Below are 18635 nucleotides of genomic sequence, written 5' to 3'. Positions count from 1 at the left end.
CTGGAACTGTTGTCAGGGGACTCCTTGGGCCTACAGGCACCTAAGAAGAGCAGAAGAAGTCTATGACTGCCTTCCCCTGATCTCTTTCCTGGCCCTCTTTCCCTCAGGGATCTGAAATCTGAAACCCATTATTCATTCCAGATCTGACACTCACTGCCAGACTACTATTGTGACCCTGGGCAAGTCTTTTAACTCTCCTAGGCCTCAGTTTGGAGAAGATGATATCTCAGATCCCTTCTAGTTCTATGTATGCGTAGATGTATGCTCACAATTGGAAAGTAACCTAAGAGGCCATTTTATAAATAAGGAAAAATGAGACCAGAGTCACACAGACAAAATGTCTGAGGTAAGATTTGAATCAAGGTCCTGCTGACATCAAGTCCAGTATTTTTCTTCTCCACCTCATGAGGATGTAGGAATGACAAGGAGAGCCAAGAAGCAGCCTGATCACTATCAGGTCTCCATATCTCTAGCCCTGAATAAGAATATCCACTATAGCAGACTTAATAAGTGGCCATCCAGATTTTTCTTAAGTTCCAAAAATGAGGAGCTCACTACCTCCTAAGTTGGAATATTCCACTTTAGGGTAGCTGTATCACTGAATATGAAGTTGGAAGGGACCTACGAGATCATGGCATCGTTGAAGACCTCCAGCAATAACTAATAGGGAATTAAAAGTCCAAGCTAAGCAAGGAAGAGAGCATTTAACTTCCCTTGACGAGTTTAAGTTATCAAACCCAAAAGGACTGCATAGGAGTTATTTTTTAAAAAAGCCAGACCAATGTGATAGTTGAACCGCTGGGAGTGATCTCTGAAAGGCTGTCAAGAAAGGATGAAGGGCAACAGGCCAGTCTCAATTTTCCAAAAAAGGGAAACCAGTGGTGTCTGAAACCCTATCCAATGAGTTTGACTTTGATGTCTGACAAAATTCAAGAACATGTTATTAAAGGAAGTAGGGATCATGAAGAGTCAGCACAGCTTCATCATGGCAGACTGACCTCACTCCCTTTTCTGTCAGGGTGACTAATCCGGAAGATGAAGAGAATGTGGTACATATAATTTAACTAGATTTTGGACAAACATTTCTCAGAATCTCTCATGGAATTCTTGTGCAAAAGATGGAGAGATATGACCCAGACAATACTACAGATAGGCACATGGGAAATTTTCGAACGACAGGACCAAAGGGGGATTCACTAATGGTCCAATATAAATTTGGAAGGAGTTCTCTAGGGGAGTGACCAAGGAGCTCTCCTTGGTGCTTCCCTATTTACTGTTTTTATTAATGGCTTAGAATAAAGACAGATGGTGAGCTTATAAAATGTGAAGATGGCACAAAACCAGGTGGGAGAAAATGCATAACCCACTAGATAAGAGAATCAGGATTCATCAAGGTGTCTAGAGGATAGAACACTGGGCTTTGGGCTGTATGTCCTCAGCAACTAAACAGAGTGACTTGCACAAAATCGGTGCTTAATAAAGCTTTTTGTATGAATGCTCTTAATAAATGAACTTTAGCTGAAATAAATTTTAAAATAATGCTGCAAGTTATGAGATTGGAAGAAGGGAATATAGAAATTCAGTAGACAAAGATATGGGGGACTTACAATATATCACCCATGGAATGGAGTAATAGGGCAGGGGGGTGGGAGAGAAGTGTAACACCTAGAACTAGGAAGGTGAAAATTCCAGAAGAACAGAACCAGAGTGAATGCACAAGAGACTGACTAAGGAATATCTGTTTCCTCAATCCTCACATCAGAATAAAAGTGCCCACCCTGCCCACTTTATAGGGCTGTTTCCAATATCAAATGAAATAATGGATGTAAGTTCTTAATAAAGGTTTATTGGCATATTGCCCAATAAATTGGTGAGAAGGTGCTCTACAACCATAACTCACTGTAGATATAAGAGCTGGTACGAGTGTAATTGTTATATATGTCCATTCATCCCTTGTTATTCGTCTCTTACCCTTTTCCAGTTTGAAACTTGATCAGATAGAGCTGACAGAAAACTTAGAATGGAAACTTTTAGATGTGGGTGAGATATAATGTGAGAGCTGGGAGAGGCCTTACAATATAGAATGTGGGTGCAGGGAAGGGTCTTAGAACTGGGATGTTAGACCTTGGAGAGAGCCTTGGGATGTCAATGCCAGGGATGAGAAGGGCCTTAGGACATCACATCAGAGCTGAAGGAGATCTTAGGACAGAGAATGTCAGAGCTGGGAGGGGCCTTGGGATGTCAATGTCAGGGCTGGGAGGGGCCTTAGGATGTCAATATCAGAGCTGGGTGGGGCCTTGAGATGTCAATGTTAGAACTAGGAGGGGCCTTAGGATGTCAATGTCACAGCTGGGAGGGGCCTTAGGATGTCAATATCAGAGATGAAAGAGATCTTAGGACAGAGAATGTCAGAACTGGGAGGGGTCTTAGGATGTCAATGTCACAGCTGGGAGGGGCCTTAGGATGTCAATATCAGAACTGGGTGGGGCCTTGAGATGTCAATGTCAGAACTAGGAGGGGCCTAAGAACTGGGAATGTCAGAACTGGAAGGGACCTTGGAACAGAGAATGCCAGAGCTAGAAGGAGGTTTAGGATAGGGGATGTCTGAGCTGGGAGAGGGCCTAGAACAGGGAATATCAAAGCTGGGAGAGAGCTTAGAGACCATTTAATTTGACTTCCTCCTTTTACAAATAAGTAAACTGAGGTTCAAAGAGGGAAGGGTATCATTGCTTCCTTTACAGTTAAGACTGTCACTTGACAAACCAACCTTGTCACTGCCTTACTGCGTGTTTGCACAGAAAGATACCCCACACTTCCATTCTCTTCCTAACCAACCAATCAGTGAGATGGATTATGGATCACCTAGTATGCCCCTGACCCTGAGCTCAGACATATGGCATCTGGAAAAGAATGAATTCAATGGTCAATGTGTTTCCATTTGAATTCAAAGAATAAGACATAGAAAGGTTGCTAGATTTGGAGCAGAGGGGCCTGGGTTCCAACCCTGCCTGTACTTCTTGTGTATCTTTTTCAGTTCGCTTCCCCTTTCCTTCAGGGTCTCGGTGGTTTCCTTATCTGGGAAATAATGAGGGTGCTGACCTTGGTTACTCATGCAAAAAACATTAATTAAATACCTACTGTGCACTAAGACCTCTGCTAAGCTCCAGGGAGGCAGGGTTGAAGACTAGAAGATAGAGGAAGGACAAAAACTAAACCATCCCCAACCTCAAGAGGTTCATGTTTGCTAGGTTAAGGGGGTTGGTCAATATAGCCACAGATCAATAGATACAACCTAATTGGAGGAGAGAAAGAGCTCTAATGACTGGGCATAGCTAAGGTGACATCCTAAAGGAGCCCGTGTCTGAGTTTAGCTTTGAAGACAGTTAAGCATTCTGAGAATTGGAGGCAGGGGGTAGGGTTCGTGTCAAGGAAGAAATCAGAGATGGAAGGTTGTTTGGAAAATAGCAAGGGGGGCATTTTGCCTGGACTATGGTATTCTCGAACAAAGTCATGTAAATAAGTCTGGAAAGAGAGACTGGATCCAAATCAGAAAGAGCTTTAATGTCAGACTGAGTTTGTACTTTTTTATAGAGGCAGTAGGGAGTTAATAGAGATGCTTGAGCAGGAGAAAGAGAGAGTCAACCTCATACTTTCAGAAGATTATATGGGCAGCTGAGAAGAAGATGAGTAGAAGAAGAATGCTAAGGTAACTTCCAGGTTTAAATCCTACAACCCTGGAAGCTAATGTCATTCCTCAATGTGCACACAGTGTTACAAGGGAAAAGAAGATTACACAAAGAAATACATAATTAGAGGGGCAGCTGGGTAGCTCAGTAGATTGAGAGTCAGGCCTAGAGATGGGAGGGCCTAGGTTCAAATCTGGCCTCAGGCACTTCCCAGCTGTGTGACCCTGAGCAAGTCACTTGACCCCCATTGCCCACCCTTACCACTCTTCCACCTAGGAGCCAATACACAGAAGTTAAGGGTTTAAAAAAAAAAGAAATACATAATTAGCAATCCAAGCCAATGGATGACAAATGGCAGAGGATGGAGCAAGGATCTTGGAATCATAAATGCTATGAAAGCAACCTTAAAAATCAACAAATCTAACCCTCAGATTTTAAAGAGCAGGAAACAGATAACAGAAGGGATTTGTCTAAGGGCACAGGATGAATCATTAAACTCAGACTAAAACCCAGGTCATCTGGCTCCAAATAATCAATTAATTCATCAGCAAAGGAAAAAGGAAGACAAGGGAAGAAGCATTAATATGGCATCTACTATGCGTCAGGTGCTATGTGAAGCAATTTACAAATATGTCATCATTTGATCTTCACGACAACTCTGAGGGGGCAGGTGCTATTACTATCCCAATTTTACAGTTGAGAAAACTGAATCAGAAGATAAGTGACTTGACTAGGGTCATATAGCTAGTAAATATTCTAGATTTGAATTCGGGTCTCTCCAGTTTCCAAGTCCTGCATTCTATCCACTGTGCCACCAGGCTAGCTCAAGAAGTGTTTATTAAGCTACTAATGAATGCCACTGGGGCACTGGGGATTCATAGACAAAAGAACAAAATGCCCCAACTGAGCTTATACTCTTTTATTTTTCCAAAATTCTCACCTTCCATCCTAGAATCAATACTGTATATTTGTTCTATGGCAGAAGAGCAGGAAGGGCCAGACAGTGAGGGTTAAGTGACTCGTCCAGGGTAATATAACTAGGAAGTGTCTGAGGCCACATTTGAGCCCAGGACCTCTGCTCTCTAGAGCCATCTAGCTGCCCACCTCAGTTTATATTCTTTTGGAGGAGATAATACGTACATATAAAAGAATATACAAAATCCCTATCATATACATACAAGGTAATGGGGGTGGAACATTAGCAGCTAAGAGGAGAATGTCAGGAAAGTCTCTAGTAGAGAAAAGAGCACTTCAGCTGAGTTTGGAAGAAAGCTGGGGATTCTGAAGGCTCACAAGAAGGGAGGGCATTTCAATAAGTGCAAACATGAGGAGCGGCACGAAGACCAATCTGACTGGTTGAAAGGATTCATAGTAACATTGGAAAGGTAAATTGAGGCCAGGTGGTGAAGGACTTTGAATGCCAAACAAAGGAGATTGTACCTGATTCTAGAAGCAATAGGGAGTCACTGGGCTTCTTGAGCAGAGAGTGACCTGGACTTTAGGGATATCACTTTGACAACTGTGTAGAAGTTGGATTGGAGAGGGGAGAGATTTGACCTAGGGAAAGCAATAAGGTGGTGTTCAAATCTAACTTTCTGACCACTACACAGTGTTGCCCCCAAGATGTAGAGATGGAAATACTCAAGTCCATCCTCTCATCCCAACTCACAGAGTAAAATAAGGTTCGAGTAGCCAGGTAGAGCAGTGGATAGAGCACTGAGCCTGATGTTAGGAAGAACAGAGTTCAAATTTGACTTCATACACTTACTAACTGTGGGATCCTGGGCAAGTCACTTCACCCTGTTGGCCTCAGTTTCCTCATCTGTAAAATGAGCTGGAGAAGGAAATGGGAAACCACTCTAGTGTCTCTGCCAAGAAAACCCGAAAAAGGGTCACAGAGTCAGACATGGCTGAAATAACTGAACAACGACAAAAATAGTAATAATAAAGCTCAGAGAGGTAGAGAACCTTCAAGTTCAGATCTGATTCAAGAACCTATTCAGATGCCGCCCAGTCCTTCCCATCACCTGTGAGGGAACACTGTCAACATGGCTGCCATGTTGTCAAGTCCAGTTCTTGGGGCTAAGAAAGGAGAAAAGCCATTTCTGGAGACTTTGGCAGAGCCGGGCAGCTTGAGATGGGTCAATACCACAGGAACGAATGGACATTTTCCCTTTTCTGGGTCAGAAGAAAGTGGAAAATTGGCAAATTGTTCTAAAACAGTGATCACCTTCCACCCTTCCCTCCCAGCCCAGGTGCCAACATCTGCTCCTCACAGATGTCATTTATGCAAAACCATTATCTCAATTATATATGGATGTTGTTGGAATTGCTCATGTCTCAGGATTAGTTTATTTCCATTGGAGACATTCAACATGGATTAATTACTAATTGGTTTCTAACGAACAGGTGTCATTAAATCAAGCCCAAACCTCTCCTTTGTTCCCTTGTCTGTGTGTTCTCAAGAAGTTAAGTGAGAAGTACTCCTGGGACTACAGAATGTCAGAGAGGAGGAGCCATAGAATCAAGAATGTCAGAACTGAGAAGAAAGAGTCTTAGAACACGAGATATCAGCGCTGGGGTTGGGAGGTCTTAAAACAAAAATTCAGAGATTCAGGACTTCAGAAAATAGAATGTCAAAGCTGGGAGGGGCCTTAGGACAGGGAATCTGAAAGCTGAGAACCTTGGAACAAGGGATGTCAGTGCTGGGAGCCTTAGAACAGGGATTATTAAATCTGGGAAAGGCTTTAGATTATGGAATGTCGGAGCAGGGAGAGAATCTTGAACATGGAATGTGCCCAATGTCACACAGGATGTAAATCATAAAGAGAAGATTCAAACCCAGGCCCTGATTCCAAACCCTTCTCACCGTACCATTCTGTCTCTCATCCAGGGATTATGGATGACTTATTCCTGATGTCAGCCTGTGCTGAAATGCTTTCTTGGTTGTTCTCTCTTGATTTTTCGAAAATGTCTTTTTTACAGAGATCTTAACAGATAGCCAAGACATCAAAATGTAGAGTCCCTGTGCTAAGAACTGGGTCACATAGGTGGTGTCTGAGGAGGAATTTGAAACCAGGACTCCCCATTTTCATGGTATTTTGAAACACTTTCTCCTCAAAGTGCCTGTGAGGTAGCAGTCAGAACATTCCCATTTTACAGATGAGGAGCCTGAGCCTTGGGAGAGTGATAGGAATGGCACACCATTATACAGTTAAGATGGCCTAGACCCTAGACTCAATCTCATTGTTAGCCTCACCCCAGTACAGAGAACAACACACATTTATTAAGTGTCTTTTGTATGTAGAGGTAGGTATATGCTAAATACAGGGGGAGTAAAAAAAAATGAAATGTATACTTGATGAACTGGATTGAACAAAGCCAGGCATTCTGGGAGGTGGAGGCAAAGAGGGAGGGTGGGCATTCCAGGCCTAGGTAGCTGCCTTGAAAAGGCAAAGAAAGAATCTGTTCTGAGGATGAACAGTTCGTTTGGAGGCTTCCTGTTGCCTCTCCTTCCACCATCCAGCTCCAACCTACCTATCCAGACATTTCTGATGACTCCATCTTTATGCATTCTACATTTTAGCCCAATTGGCTTAATCCTTGCTCCCCATCTCCTGCTTGTTCACCTTTGCCCAAGCTGTGTCCTTTGCTGGAATTCCTCTCCCTGCTTCTACCTCCTCAGAATCCTGAGTTTCATTTAGGGCTCAGATCATGGATCATCCCCCTTCCCCAAATTACCACAGAGTCAAATAAGCCTTGAGTAGCTAGGTGAAGGAGTGGAAAGAGCACCAAGCCTGGAACTGGGAAGAACTGAGTTCAAATCTGACCTCATACACTTTTTGGCTGTGGGATCCTGGACAAGTCACTTCACCCTGTTTGCCTCAGTTTTCTCATGTGTAAAATGAGCTAGAGAAGGAAATGAGAAACCACTCTAAGTGTCTCTGCCTCCCTCAGAGTGCCTCTGCCTTTAGTGTCTGACCTCTCCCTCCTCAAATGATCCGTGTGACTCTGGGAAAATCACTTAATCTCTCAAAGACTCAGTTTTCTCATTTTCAAAGGGGTAATAATATTAGCATCTATTTCACAAGGGCATTAAAGGGATGAAATAACACATGTGGAGGCCATTTCAAATTTTCAAGCAAGAGAGAAATGATATTATGATCATTGCTGATCTGCACACACGTTGCATCCCCCAACCAGAAGGAAAAGCTTTTCTTCTGTCTTTGACTCCTCAGCACCCCACCCAATGCCTGGCACCAGGCAGGTACTTAATAAACTTGTGCAGGACAGAACTGAAGTGAACCATGGCCATAACAAGACATAGACAGGATCCATTTGAGATTATTCTCAAGGGAAGGCACTAGGCTAATGGTCCATTGGGAAAGGGTCACACAGCCAATCAGCACCAAGGCATTAAACACTGGTCTTGATAGCTGTGAGGCTGCCTCTCTCTATTCACTGCATCATAGTCTCTTGCTTTGCATAGATAAGTAAACTGATCAATAATTAATTAATCATTTAAGTGTTTTAATTAATTAATGCTTGTAGAATTGGACGGAATGGATTCAGGCTGAGCAAGGACGGGGAAATACTACAAATGTAACACGGCATCATCATCACCATCATTATCACCATCACCCTCATTCTCATCATGTTTATTAGAGCCTTGGGGAGAGCCAGAGCCTTCTTCCCTTCTCTTTCTGTTGAGGAAACCTCCCTGTTTGTCCACCTCAGAGCCCTGCTTCATTCAGTTCCCATCATCCCTAGAATCCAGGAGTTGTGTCTTTGGAAACAAGAGCAAGCTGTCCCCAGACCCCTCCTCCACCAGCCTGAGGCCCTCTTGGCTATTTCCATGATGATCAAAGCCCAAAGCAAAAGCTATCATTTCCCTTTGATGGGCCCCAGAAGAGGAGAGGATGAAGCCTCTGAAGCTCCAGTGACCAGAGCAGGGCCTCTGTTTCCACTCAAGTCACTTTCATGAAGGAACAGTATTTCCTAGAAGAACAGTTTTAATCATATATGTTTGCCCTTGAATAATAATGCCTACACGATGCAGCTTTCTTCTTTTCACATGCCTTCTCTTGGGAAGGGGAGGCTGGGTGCCAAGAGAGAATTGGGCAATTTGGGAGGGTAACACTAGCCCTGCTACTTCTTCCCGCCTGCTATGAGATCTGACGAGCTGCTTTCTCAGCCTGAGCAATTTCTTCCTCTACTAAAATGGGCAGAAGGAAGTCAGAGGATTGGTCTAGAATGGTCTCCACTGTCCCTATGTTTAACCTATAAAGGAGAAGAGCAATCCCAGAGGAGGGCCCTACCATCAACTTAATGCATTTATAAATGCTTATTTGGAGCATTCAAGTCCCTGGATTCAAATTCTGCCTATGTTATGTCCCACGTGCGAGATTTTGAAGACCAAAGTATGTCCATTCTCTGAATCTCAGTTTCTTTATCTGTAAAATGAGATTAGAACAGATGATATCAATCGCCCATAGGGGGATCCCAGATATCAATACAGAAAAAAGAGTGCCAGTGTAGAAGTCCAACAATGTGGGTTGCCTAGCACAGTGGATAGTTTTGGACCTAAAATCAATAAGACCAGAGTTCAAATTAGCCTCAGATACTTAGTACCTGTGTGACCTTAGACAAGTCACTTACTTGCTTCTGCCTCAGTTTCCTCATCCATAAAATGAGTATAATAATAGCACTTACCCCTTGCCCCAGGGTTGTCATATCAAATGAAATAATATTTGTAATTAGCACAGAGCTTGGCGTATGGTAAGCACTGTATAAATGGTAGCTATTACTCATTTATTTGTTATTATCATTATTACCTATGCTTTTCAGCACTCTCCAAATGGATATCCAGTTGACATTTTTAAAACTTAGTATGACCAAACAGAACTCATCATCATTCTCCTTAAACCCTCCCCACCTCCTACTTTTCTCGTTACTCTCAGGAGTATCAGCCTCCTCCTAGTCCCTCAGACTCACAACCTAAGCCTCATCCTGGACTCCTCACTCTCTCTCACTCCCCAGATCCAATATGGTGCCAAAGCCTGTCAATTTCAATCTCTTCAGCATCTCTCATCAGTTTCACCTGTGCAGCATCTCTCATCAGTTTCACCTGTACAGCATCTCTCATCAGTTTCACCTGTGCAGCATCTCTCATCAATTTCAGCTCTGCAGCATCTTCCCAATTCTGTCTCCTCCTCTCCTCTGACACTACCTCCATCCTGGTACGGGCCTTCATTTCCTCCTTAAGGCTGGCCTACTGTAATAGCTGCTGGTGGGTCTGCCTGCCTCAGGTATCTCTCCATTACGACTCCTCCTCTATTTGATAACTGAAATGATGTTCTTGAAATACTAGTTCAATCATCTCACTGTACATCCTTCTCTAGTCCAATCCCTTCATTTTACAGATTTGAAAACTGAGGCTGGCCAAGGCAGTGAAGTGACTTTCTCCATTTACCAGGTAAATCGCCATCAGAGGCAGGATTTTAATCCAGGAAGCAGCAGGCCCTGGTTTCAAGACAAGGTCCTTGGACTTCCAATACAGGGCTCTTTGCCATCCATCCAATTCTAACCCTGTTTGTTTCCTGATGCAATCCACCACCTCTGCCTTACTGCAGGGGGAGAAATGCTTCTGGGCACTGCAGGCAGCTCAGGCACCTTACTCTCTCTCTCTATTTAATTATTAATTAGACCCCTGATGAACCAGTTCGCATTTGAGCTGGGCAGTGATGAATGTAGCTGCCAAGGCTGGCTACATCCTGGGGCTGTATGTAGCAGCAGCAGCAGCCTGACCCTGGCAGGCAAGGCCTGGTGATATTCTGAACCAGGGGAGGGGAGACAGCACCTGTCCCACTGATGAGTGTGAAAGGTTCAAGGAAGAGAAGAGAGGGATATAGAGTGAGAGGAAAGTTGACAAGGAGGACAAGAAGAACCAGATGAGGAGGAAGATCGCAGTCTCCTCCTTTGTAAAATAAGGGGGTCAAGCTAGATGCCTCTGGGGTCCCTTCTAGTTACAGATCCATCATCCTCTGATTTTTAGAGTTAGATAAGACTTTGGGGGGTGACAAGATCTGAATTTATTTAGTGATAAAAGATTTGTAAAGCATTTCACAAAGACTTCAGAGGCTATCTGGTTCAAGACCTGAATTTTAAACAAAATGACCCTAAGACTGAGACAAGGTGAAGGATTCTGAGGTGAGCTGAAAGAGAATATAATTCAACTCCATTCATTTTACAGAGAAGGAAACTGAGGACAAGAAATCTGAAATGAGTTATCAAGGTCAAGTAAATAGTAAGTGGTAGAGATTGAGGTCTCTGGCTACAAACCTACCACTCCTTCCATCACACTATGATTCAGGAAAAAGATGGAGAGGAAGGAGAAGGAGAAGAAGGATAGGGAGGGACAAGCAGAGGAGAAGGAGAAAAGAGGGAAAACGAGAGGAGGAGAGGGAAAAGAAGGTAATAATAGGGAATAGGAAGGACCTAAAGAAGAATAGGAAATTAAGAGGAAGGAGAGAAGGGAAAGATTTCCATGCTTCTAAATGTGCCAGGCCAAAAGCCATCTAGAGCCAGCTGGGAGGGCTACTGGGCAGGAAAGAAGGGCTACAGTGAGATCGCAGGTTCCTATTAAAGGGAGAGGAAGGTTGAAAAACAAAGAGGGATGCTCACAGGCATCCCAGGAGCCCATGAAAGAGGTGGGAAGAATTAGTAAGACAGAGTGGAGAAGGAAGGGACTAAAAGAAGACGGAGAGAATAATAAATCAAGTTCAATGAATTCTCATGTAATTTCATGGGTGCTGGGAGTTCCTGGGGAGCAAACTCCCTCTACCAATGGAAGTCAGCACTTATCTAAAACCTTATAGAGTTCCCTGGGATGCCCTCTGCCCCCCAACCAGTCTCTGACAGAGGCAAGGCTAGAATCTTTCATACTAATTAAGTTCATTTAATTAAAAAAGATGACTTCAGTGCATCCATATGTAGGAAAGATGAATCTATGGACCAAACCAACTAGACTCCATGGATTTATTAATAGACTATTAAAGCTGGAGATATTTTTATTCAAATGCCTAACTTCTCGGATGAGGGAACTTAGTCCCAAGAAAGGAAGTGACTTTCCCAAGTTCACCTAGGAAGTAAATGCAGTCAGGATTTGAGGCTTGGTCTTTAACTCCGAATCTAGTAATAAAGAAGTGAAGCAATGGGCATAGCCTTGACTTTGGAGTTAGGAGCCTTGGATTTGAATCCCAAATCAGCTTCACTATCTGAGTGACTCTAGGCAAATGAGAAGACTGTATCTCTTCTATTTCTAAATCTATGATAGCAGAGGATTCTGCATTCCCGAGTTGATGCTCCACTCCAACATTCTCCATGGCTTATATCAGCATGCCAATAACCAACTGACAAGGACCAGTTCCAAATTTCACAGTGTCCTGTCTCATCAACCACCTATTGTGCCTCCTGCCTCTGAGTACAATTCACCCCCGAGTTTCTGAGGACTGTCTTTGGCTCGAAGGATCTTGGAAATGGAAGAGCTGAGTCCAATCACTCACACTATTGTTGAATTCACTCCACAACCCAGATTTCTTGTCATGTTCCAGTGATGGTGAACTTGACCCCTGACAAGTTCCTCTATTCCATTTTCAGATTGTTCAAATTGTTAGGAAAGTTTTTTTTCCCTTTCCCCTACTCAGCATTGGATAGACTTCCTCTGAGGAATCTGTAGGAAGACACAGATAAGTGCCACACAGCAAGGCCAGGCATGAGTAGGTTGCGATTTGCATCATCATCATCACAGGGAACAGCTAACAGAACCATGGGAATAATTGAGGACACTCAGCTAACTCCTTCCTCCTTCTCCCCAATAACCTAGGAAACTTTATTTTTTCATTAGCAGCTCTGCTTGGCTTGACTTCTCTCTCTCTCTCTCTCTCTCTCTCTCTCTCTCTCTCTCTCTCTCTCTCTCTCTCTGTCTCTCTCTGTCTCTCTCTCTCTCTCTCTCTCTTTCTCTCTCTCCCTCTTTTTTTATCTCTCTCACTCTCTCCTCACACACACACATACGTGTGCATGCGTGCACACATACACACAGAGAAAAAAAGTAAAAGTTGATCACCTGAAGTCTCATCACCATACTGACTCAGTGTTTGATACTCAACATCTCCTTGACTCCCTTAGTTGTGTCTCTCCTCTGATTGGAACATTGGTGGGAGAGCCGATAACATCTTCCCCCAACCTTCCTTTATAGAGGACTCAGAATTTTTCAGAACTTCCCAGGTAACTCTCCATATCCCATCAGCAGTTCAGGTTGGTTTTAACTCCATAGAACATCATGCCCCCACTCCAAGTTCTCCTGGAAACTCTCTCCATGACCCTTTTTAGTTCTTGTTTGTGTGTTGACAGCTAGATAACTGTCTTCTTTTCCAGATGATCCACCTGAAGGCTAACTGAGGTTAAGCAGTTTGCCCAGGGTGACACAGGCAATAATCAACAAAGGCAGGATTGATTGGATCCTTAGTTCTCTTTCCATTGTTCCCCACTGCCTCCTCATCTTCAGCTTGTGGGGCCGAGCAATGAGCACAATACTCCAAACTGGAGTGATAAGGGCAGAGGGCAGTAGAACTCTCACCTTCACCTTGGTCATCCTGGAACCATTGACTCTAGTCCATATAGCCCAAGATGCCACCTGAAATCTTGGTTACCATATCATCTTGGTGACTCTTTGAGCTACCATTTGCCTGTGTCACCTTGGGCAAGGTCCTAAAGTACCTTGAAGCAATGTGAGTCTCAGTTTCCTGACTTGTAAAATGAGTATTAAACTGGATGGTCCCTCCCAGCTCTCCATTGATGGTCTCATGACCTAGAGCAAAGCCCCCATTTTTCACATGAATTGTCATTTTTGTCCCCCCCACCCTCCCCACAGAGTGTTATTTTTTTAGATCTTAATAAATTTCATTGTATTTTATTTAGTCTATGACTCCAGCCTGCCAAGATCTTTTGGGATCTTGTCTCTACAATCTAGTATGTCAGCTTTGAATCATCTGCACATTTGATGAGGGTGTCTTCCATTGCTTTGTCCAGGTCATCTATGTAGATAGAGGGTGATGAGAATGACCCAGAAGCCCAGGATGTCTTACCTTCTTGTGAACCTTCTCGAGCTCTTCTTTATTAACTATTGTCTGAGAGTCCTCAATATTCGTCAGGAGAAACTGGACATCAGACAGGAGAGCATGGGTTCTCCTCAGGTCACGGCGGAGGCGTTTTTCCACATCAAAGTCTCGATGGCCAATCTGGAGACCCAAGGAGTACAAGTTAGCCTTGAATGGGAGCAAAAGGGATTAGAGGTTCATATTTAAGCAGTGCCTTGGCCTTTGGTGATCATTTATCCCAGATTCTCAAAATCATTTATTAAAGGCCTGCCATGCATGCCTGAGAGCCTGGGAATACAGAGATATGAATGAAGCAGTGGGGGAAGTGTTAGGTTTGTCATTAGAAGACCTTGTTTGGAATCCTAAGTCTATTTACTTAGTAACCAGGTGACTACGAGCAAATCACTTAGGCCTCTTCTGCCTCAATGTCCTCAGAAGGCGAGTGAGTGGGGGGTAATAGGAGGTGTTCTAGATCCTTTCTAGCTCTGAACCTAAAATCCTGTGATCCTATATTAAGTAACCCTTGCCCCCAAGAACATTTACTTGTTGTTCAGTCATTTTTCATTCATAGCTGGCTCTTTGTGACCCCATTTTGAGTTTTCTTAGCAAAGATACTGGACTGGTTTGCCATTACCTTCTCCACCACATTTGACAGGTGAAGAAACTGAGACAAACAGGGTTAAGTGACTCACCCAGGATCACACAGCTAGTAAGTGTCCAAGGCTGGGTTTGAACTCAGGAAGATGAATCTTCCTGACTCCAAACCTGGTACTCTATCCACTGTACCACCTAGCTGCTCTATAACATGTACATGGGTCCATAATTACAGAGTAGTTTGAGCTAAAAGATTCTCAGAGAGTTAGGAAAGACTTCCTGGAGGAGATGACACCTGAACTGAGCACTGAATGAAGAAAAAAAAAAGATTTTGAGAGGTGGAACTAAGGATGGCATTTTTGGCATGATGAACAGAGGACCATAATCCTTGTTCAAGTGCCTGGAAGTGGGCTATGGAATGGTAAGGGAACATCTAGTAGTCCAGCTGTACTTGGTTGTGGAGAGCCCTGAATGTAAGGTCAAAGGCATTTTAGTCCAGAATGGCAATGTGGTATAATTGCTAGTGTGGATGGCTACTTGATCCCTGGGGCGAGCCACTTCTCTGAGCTCCAATATTGTTTGTTTGTTTGTTTGTTTTTTCAAGAAAAAATATAAGGGGACTGGTGGACCAAATGACCTCAGAGACCCTTCCGAACTCTAAATCCTATGTCCTCTGATCCCAATCCCAGAGGGTCCCTATGGCTGTCCTCTGCATGCTACGTAAAAGACATCAGCTTAATCCACCAGCAGATGCCAGGCTGCTACATGGTTTGCTGTCCTTGGGGACAATCTTCTGGGCCATTTGCAGAGATGAGGGAGACCTATATTTTTCATTTGGTTCACTAGAGGAAAGATTAGCCTTGTTCTACTTGGCCCCAGGATTCCTGGAGGGAAGCTTCGGGGAGGGCAATTTAAACCTTCTTGCAATGAGAGAGGACCCCTGTGGGACACGATGAGGAGGAGGGGGAGGGCCTCTTCCCTTTGGAGGAAAAGCCCAAAGACCACTTGTTGGGGATGTTGTTCAGGGCTGTGTTGGCTTATGTTGGCTGCTGCCATCTTTTTCACCTGTGAGACTAACATTCTTTTCCATATGGCATGGTGGGTGAGTGGAGCACACACCCATGGAGCAGTCTGGCCACTGAAATGAGATTGTGAATTTTAAGCTGGAGAAATCAGCCCACTGCCACAAGGCCAACCCAAGAGCAAAATGACCATTATCATCAGAAGGGGAAAGGAGGTACCACCAAGCACTGGCTCATAGCATCCTCTGTGACTAGGTCATTGAGTAATAAGTGGTAGTACAGCAGACAGATTGAGGGTCAGAAAGACCTGAGTTCATATCCAGCTTCAGACACTTACTAATTGTAAGTCCCTGGGTGACTCACCTCATCTCTATTTGCCTCAGTTTTCTCCTCTATAAAGTGGGGATAATCAAGCCCTTACCTCACAGGGTTGTGAGAATCAAATGAGATCATTGTAGAGTACTTAGTAGAAAATAGGTGCTTAATAAATGCATGTCTCCTTCCTTCATAGAATTTCTTAGAGATCATCCAGCCCAACCCTCTTTTACAAAAAGAAAGTTGAAACCAAGAGAGATGATCTGTCTAGACCAGTGATTCCCAAAGTGGGAGCTACCGCCCCCTGGTGGGTGCTGCAGTGATCCAGTAAGAGCGGTGATGGCCACAGGTGCATTTTGGGGTGGTGAATAACTGTAAGGGGGCGGTGATAGTATAAAAGTAAGTAAACTAAGTAATATTTTTTTCTGGAAAGGGGGCGGTAGGCCAAAAATGTTTGGGAACCACTGGTGTAGACACACTCATGCTAAATATCTCGGCGCCCTAGCCATCGTACTTACACTGCCTCACTGATTTTGACTCAGTATCTAGGCCTGACATTCAAGCTCCATCCTACAGTTTTATCAATCTCTCCTTGCTTTTCCTGCACATTTGCAAAGTTCCTGATGGATGATTTCATCCAATCCACTGAATTTATTCATCAGGATCTTATAGCCCAAAAGGTCACACAGATAGTAGGTAGGAAACAAAACTCTTAAGTTGTTAGGGTCACAGATTTAGAGCTGGAAGGAATCTCAGAGGTCATCTCTCTTTTCTTACAGATTAAGAAACTGAGACCCTCTTAGAGAAATCAGGTGACTTGCTCAAGGTCACACAGGGAGTAAGTAGTAAGTCACAGAGCTAGTATTGGAAGGCAGGTCCGCTGATACCAGAGGGCTTTTCATTATCATTGTAATGGCTCTGGCTCATCTACACCCCAGACATAGAAATCGCTAATTAGACAGAAATTTCTCCATGTGAAGAAATGCATGATTTGAGACTTAAGGCAATTTTTATGCACTTATAGATAAGTTTACAGTTTTTATTAAAAAAAACCACTTTAACAGAGCTGAAAAAAACAGTGAGATAAAAACAATTAAGTTAATAAAACAGGCTTGCATTTTCTGTTAATGCAATGAAAGTTTGTTTTTTTAACAAATTTATTTCTTTCTAAAATTCATTATCTGTGCTGCCATGGATCCTTTTGGGTAGCAGGCAGGGTATAATTTCTTCTAACAAAACAAATGCATCAACCTAATTCATTATTAACTTAAGGAAGTTAGGTTTTTTAATTTACTTTGGAAATACAAAGGTTTTTTTCCCCCTTTCTTATTATTTCTTTTTATTTAGAAACACAGTTTTTTTAACTCCATAAAATTGTTTGTCTTTATTATTACTTCTCCTTTAGGAAGAATTTTTCCAAGTTTATTCAAAGCACATTCCTCCCCACAAACCTGGGAAATAGGTATAAGGTTTGGAGGGTCAGAAATGTGAGGCTAGAAAGAAACAGAAAAGTCAGATGGCTGAACCCTCTCATTTGATGAAGGCCTGAGGTCAAATGACTTGCCTTAGGTAACACAGCTAAAAAGGGACAGAATGACGACTTGGAATCCAGATCCTCTGATCCCATACCCTGTGCTTTCTTTCCACTATTTTTTTATCATCCTCATTTTAAGGAGTAAAAACTGGGGTTCTGAGATAGGAAGTTCCTTACTCTATATTAGTGATGATGAACCTTTTAGAAGGGCAGGGGATGTCCTCAGGCATACTTGAAGATGGGGAGGGAAGCATCTGGGCCTCATGTCCCTCTCACTTTCTAGTAATGCACTCTAGCAAACTCTGTGCTGGGGCAATGGCAGGCATGTCCACAGAGAGGGCTCTGAGTGCCCCCCCCTCTGGCACACATGCCATAGGTTCACCACCACAGCTCTATTTACTGTATGCATTCCTTAGACAGAATGCTGGGCTTGGACTCAGAAATACCTAAGGTCAAATCCAGCCTCAGATACTTCCTAATTGTGTGACCTTGAGCAAGTCATTTATTTAACCTCTGTCTTACTCAGGTTCATCAACTATAAAATGGGGATAATCATAGCACCTACCTGGAAGGGTTGTTTTGAGAAATAAGACAACCCTTGTAAAGTACTGGCGTTTAATAAAAGTTTGTTCCCTTTCTCTTCTCTCTCTAGGTCATAAAGATAATACATGCCAAAGTGGTACCTGGAACCTAAATTGTCATAGCTCTCTCCACTGACTATGCCGCCATATTGTTTTTGAAGCCCAGAATTATAGTTTTTGTTCACCATATTGTTTTGGAAGCCCTGAATTGTAGTTTTTGCTAGTCATCGCCATATTGTTTTGGAAGCCTTGAGTCATAGTTTCCTCTGAGTGTCAGGAGGCCCCAATGACCAATGTGTACAGATGGGCTGGCTGATTTGCCAATGAGCTCATTTCTGCAACAGGAGCTTAACAGATATACGGCTGCTTCCATCCCTGTAAGCAAATCCTGGCACAGGACATCTCAGATGGGAGAGTCCCGCAGCCCTGGGGCACTTTTGTCAGTCCTCAGACACTGCAGAAGAAACCTTACTAGAAGAGCCTTTCGAGAGAGAAGGCTCACCCGGGTCCATGTACACAGCGCCGTTACCAAGGTTACTAACAAAAACCAAGCAGAGGGGGAAGGAGATGGGGAGAAGATGCTGGGGGCAGAGGAATCCAGACAGTGGCTTTTCATTACTGCTGCCACAGCCAGGGCACCTCCACAGCTCTTCCTGAGCGGTGAAGGCTGCTCATTAAAGACTGCACGCTGGAAAGGCAAGGATGGGGCTGAACACTGCCAGGTGATGGTTACTTCAGGGAGCCAG

At 43.5% G+C, this 18635-nt stretch overlaps 1 protein-coding gene across 1 annotated transcript in view; it reads right to left on the bottom strand.

Annotated features, from left to right (window-relative positions):
• MYO18B (myosin XVIIIB) overlaps window positions 1-18635 on the bottom strand; it is a 352648-nt gene that overhangs the window by 132889 nt on the left and 201124 nt on the right. Inside the window, exon 27 of the mRNA XM_044685471.1 lies at window positions 13832-13984. Within this exon, the coding sequence (XP_044541406.1) occupies window positions 13832-13984 (153 nt within the window). The remainder of the gene's footprint in view (window positions 1-13831; window positions 13985-18635) is intronic.

The sequence above is a fragment of the Gracilinanus agilis genome, chromosome 1 (assembly GCF_016433145.1).
Source record: "Gracilinanus agilis isolate LMUSP501 chromosome 1, AgileGrace, whole genome shotgun sequence".
Taxonomy (NCBI): Eukaryota; Metazoa; Chordata; class Mammalia; order Didelphimorphia; family Didelphidae; genus Gracilinanus; species Gracilinanus agilis.
Note: the sequence above shows the minus strand (reverse complement) of the source record. Positions and strands in the feature narration are given on the sequence as shown.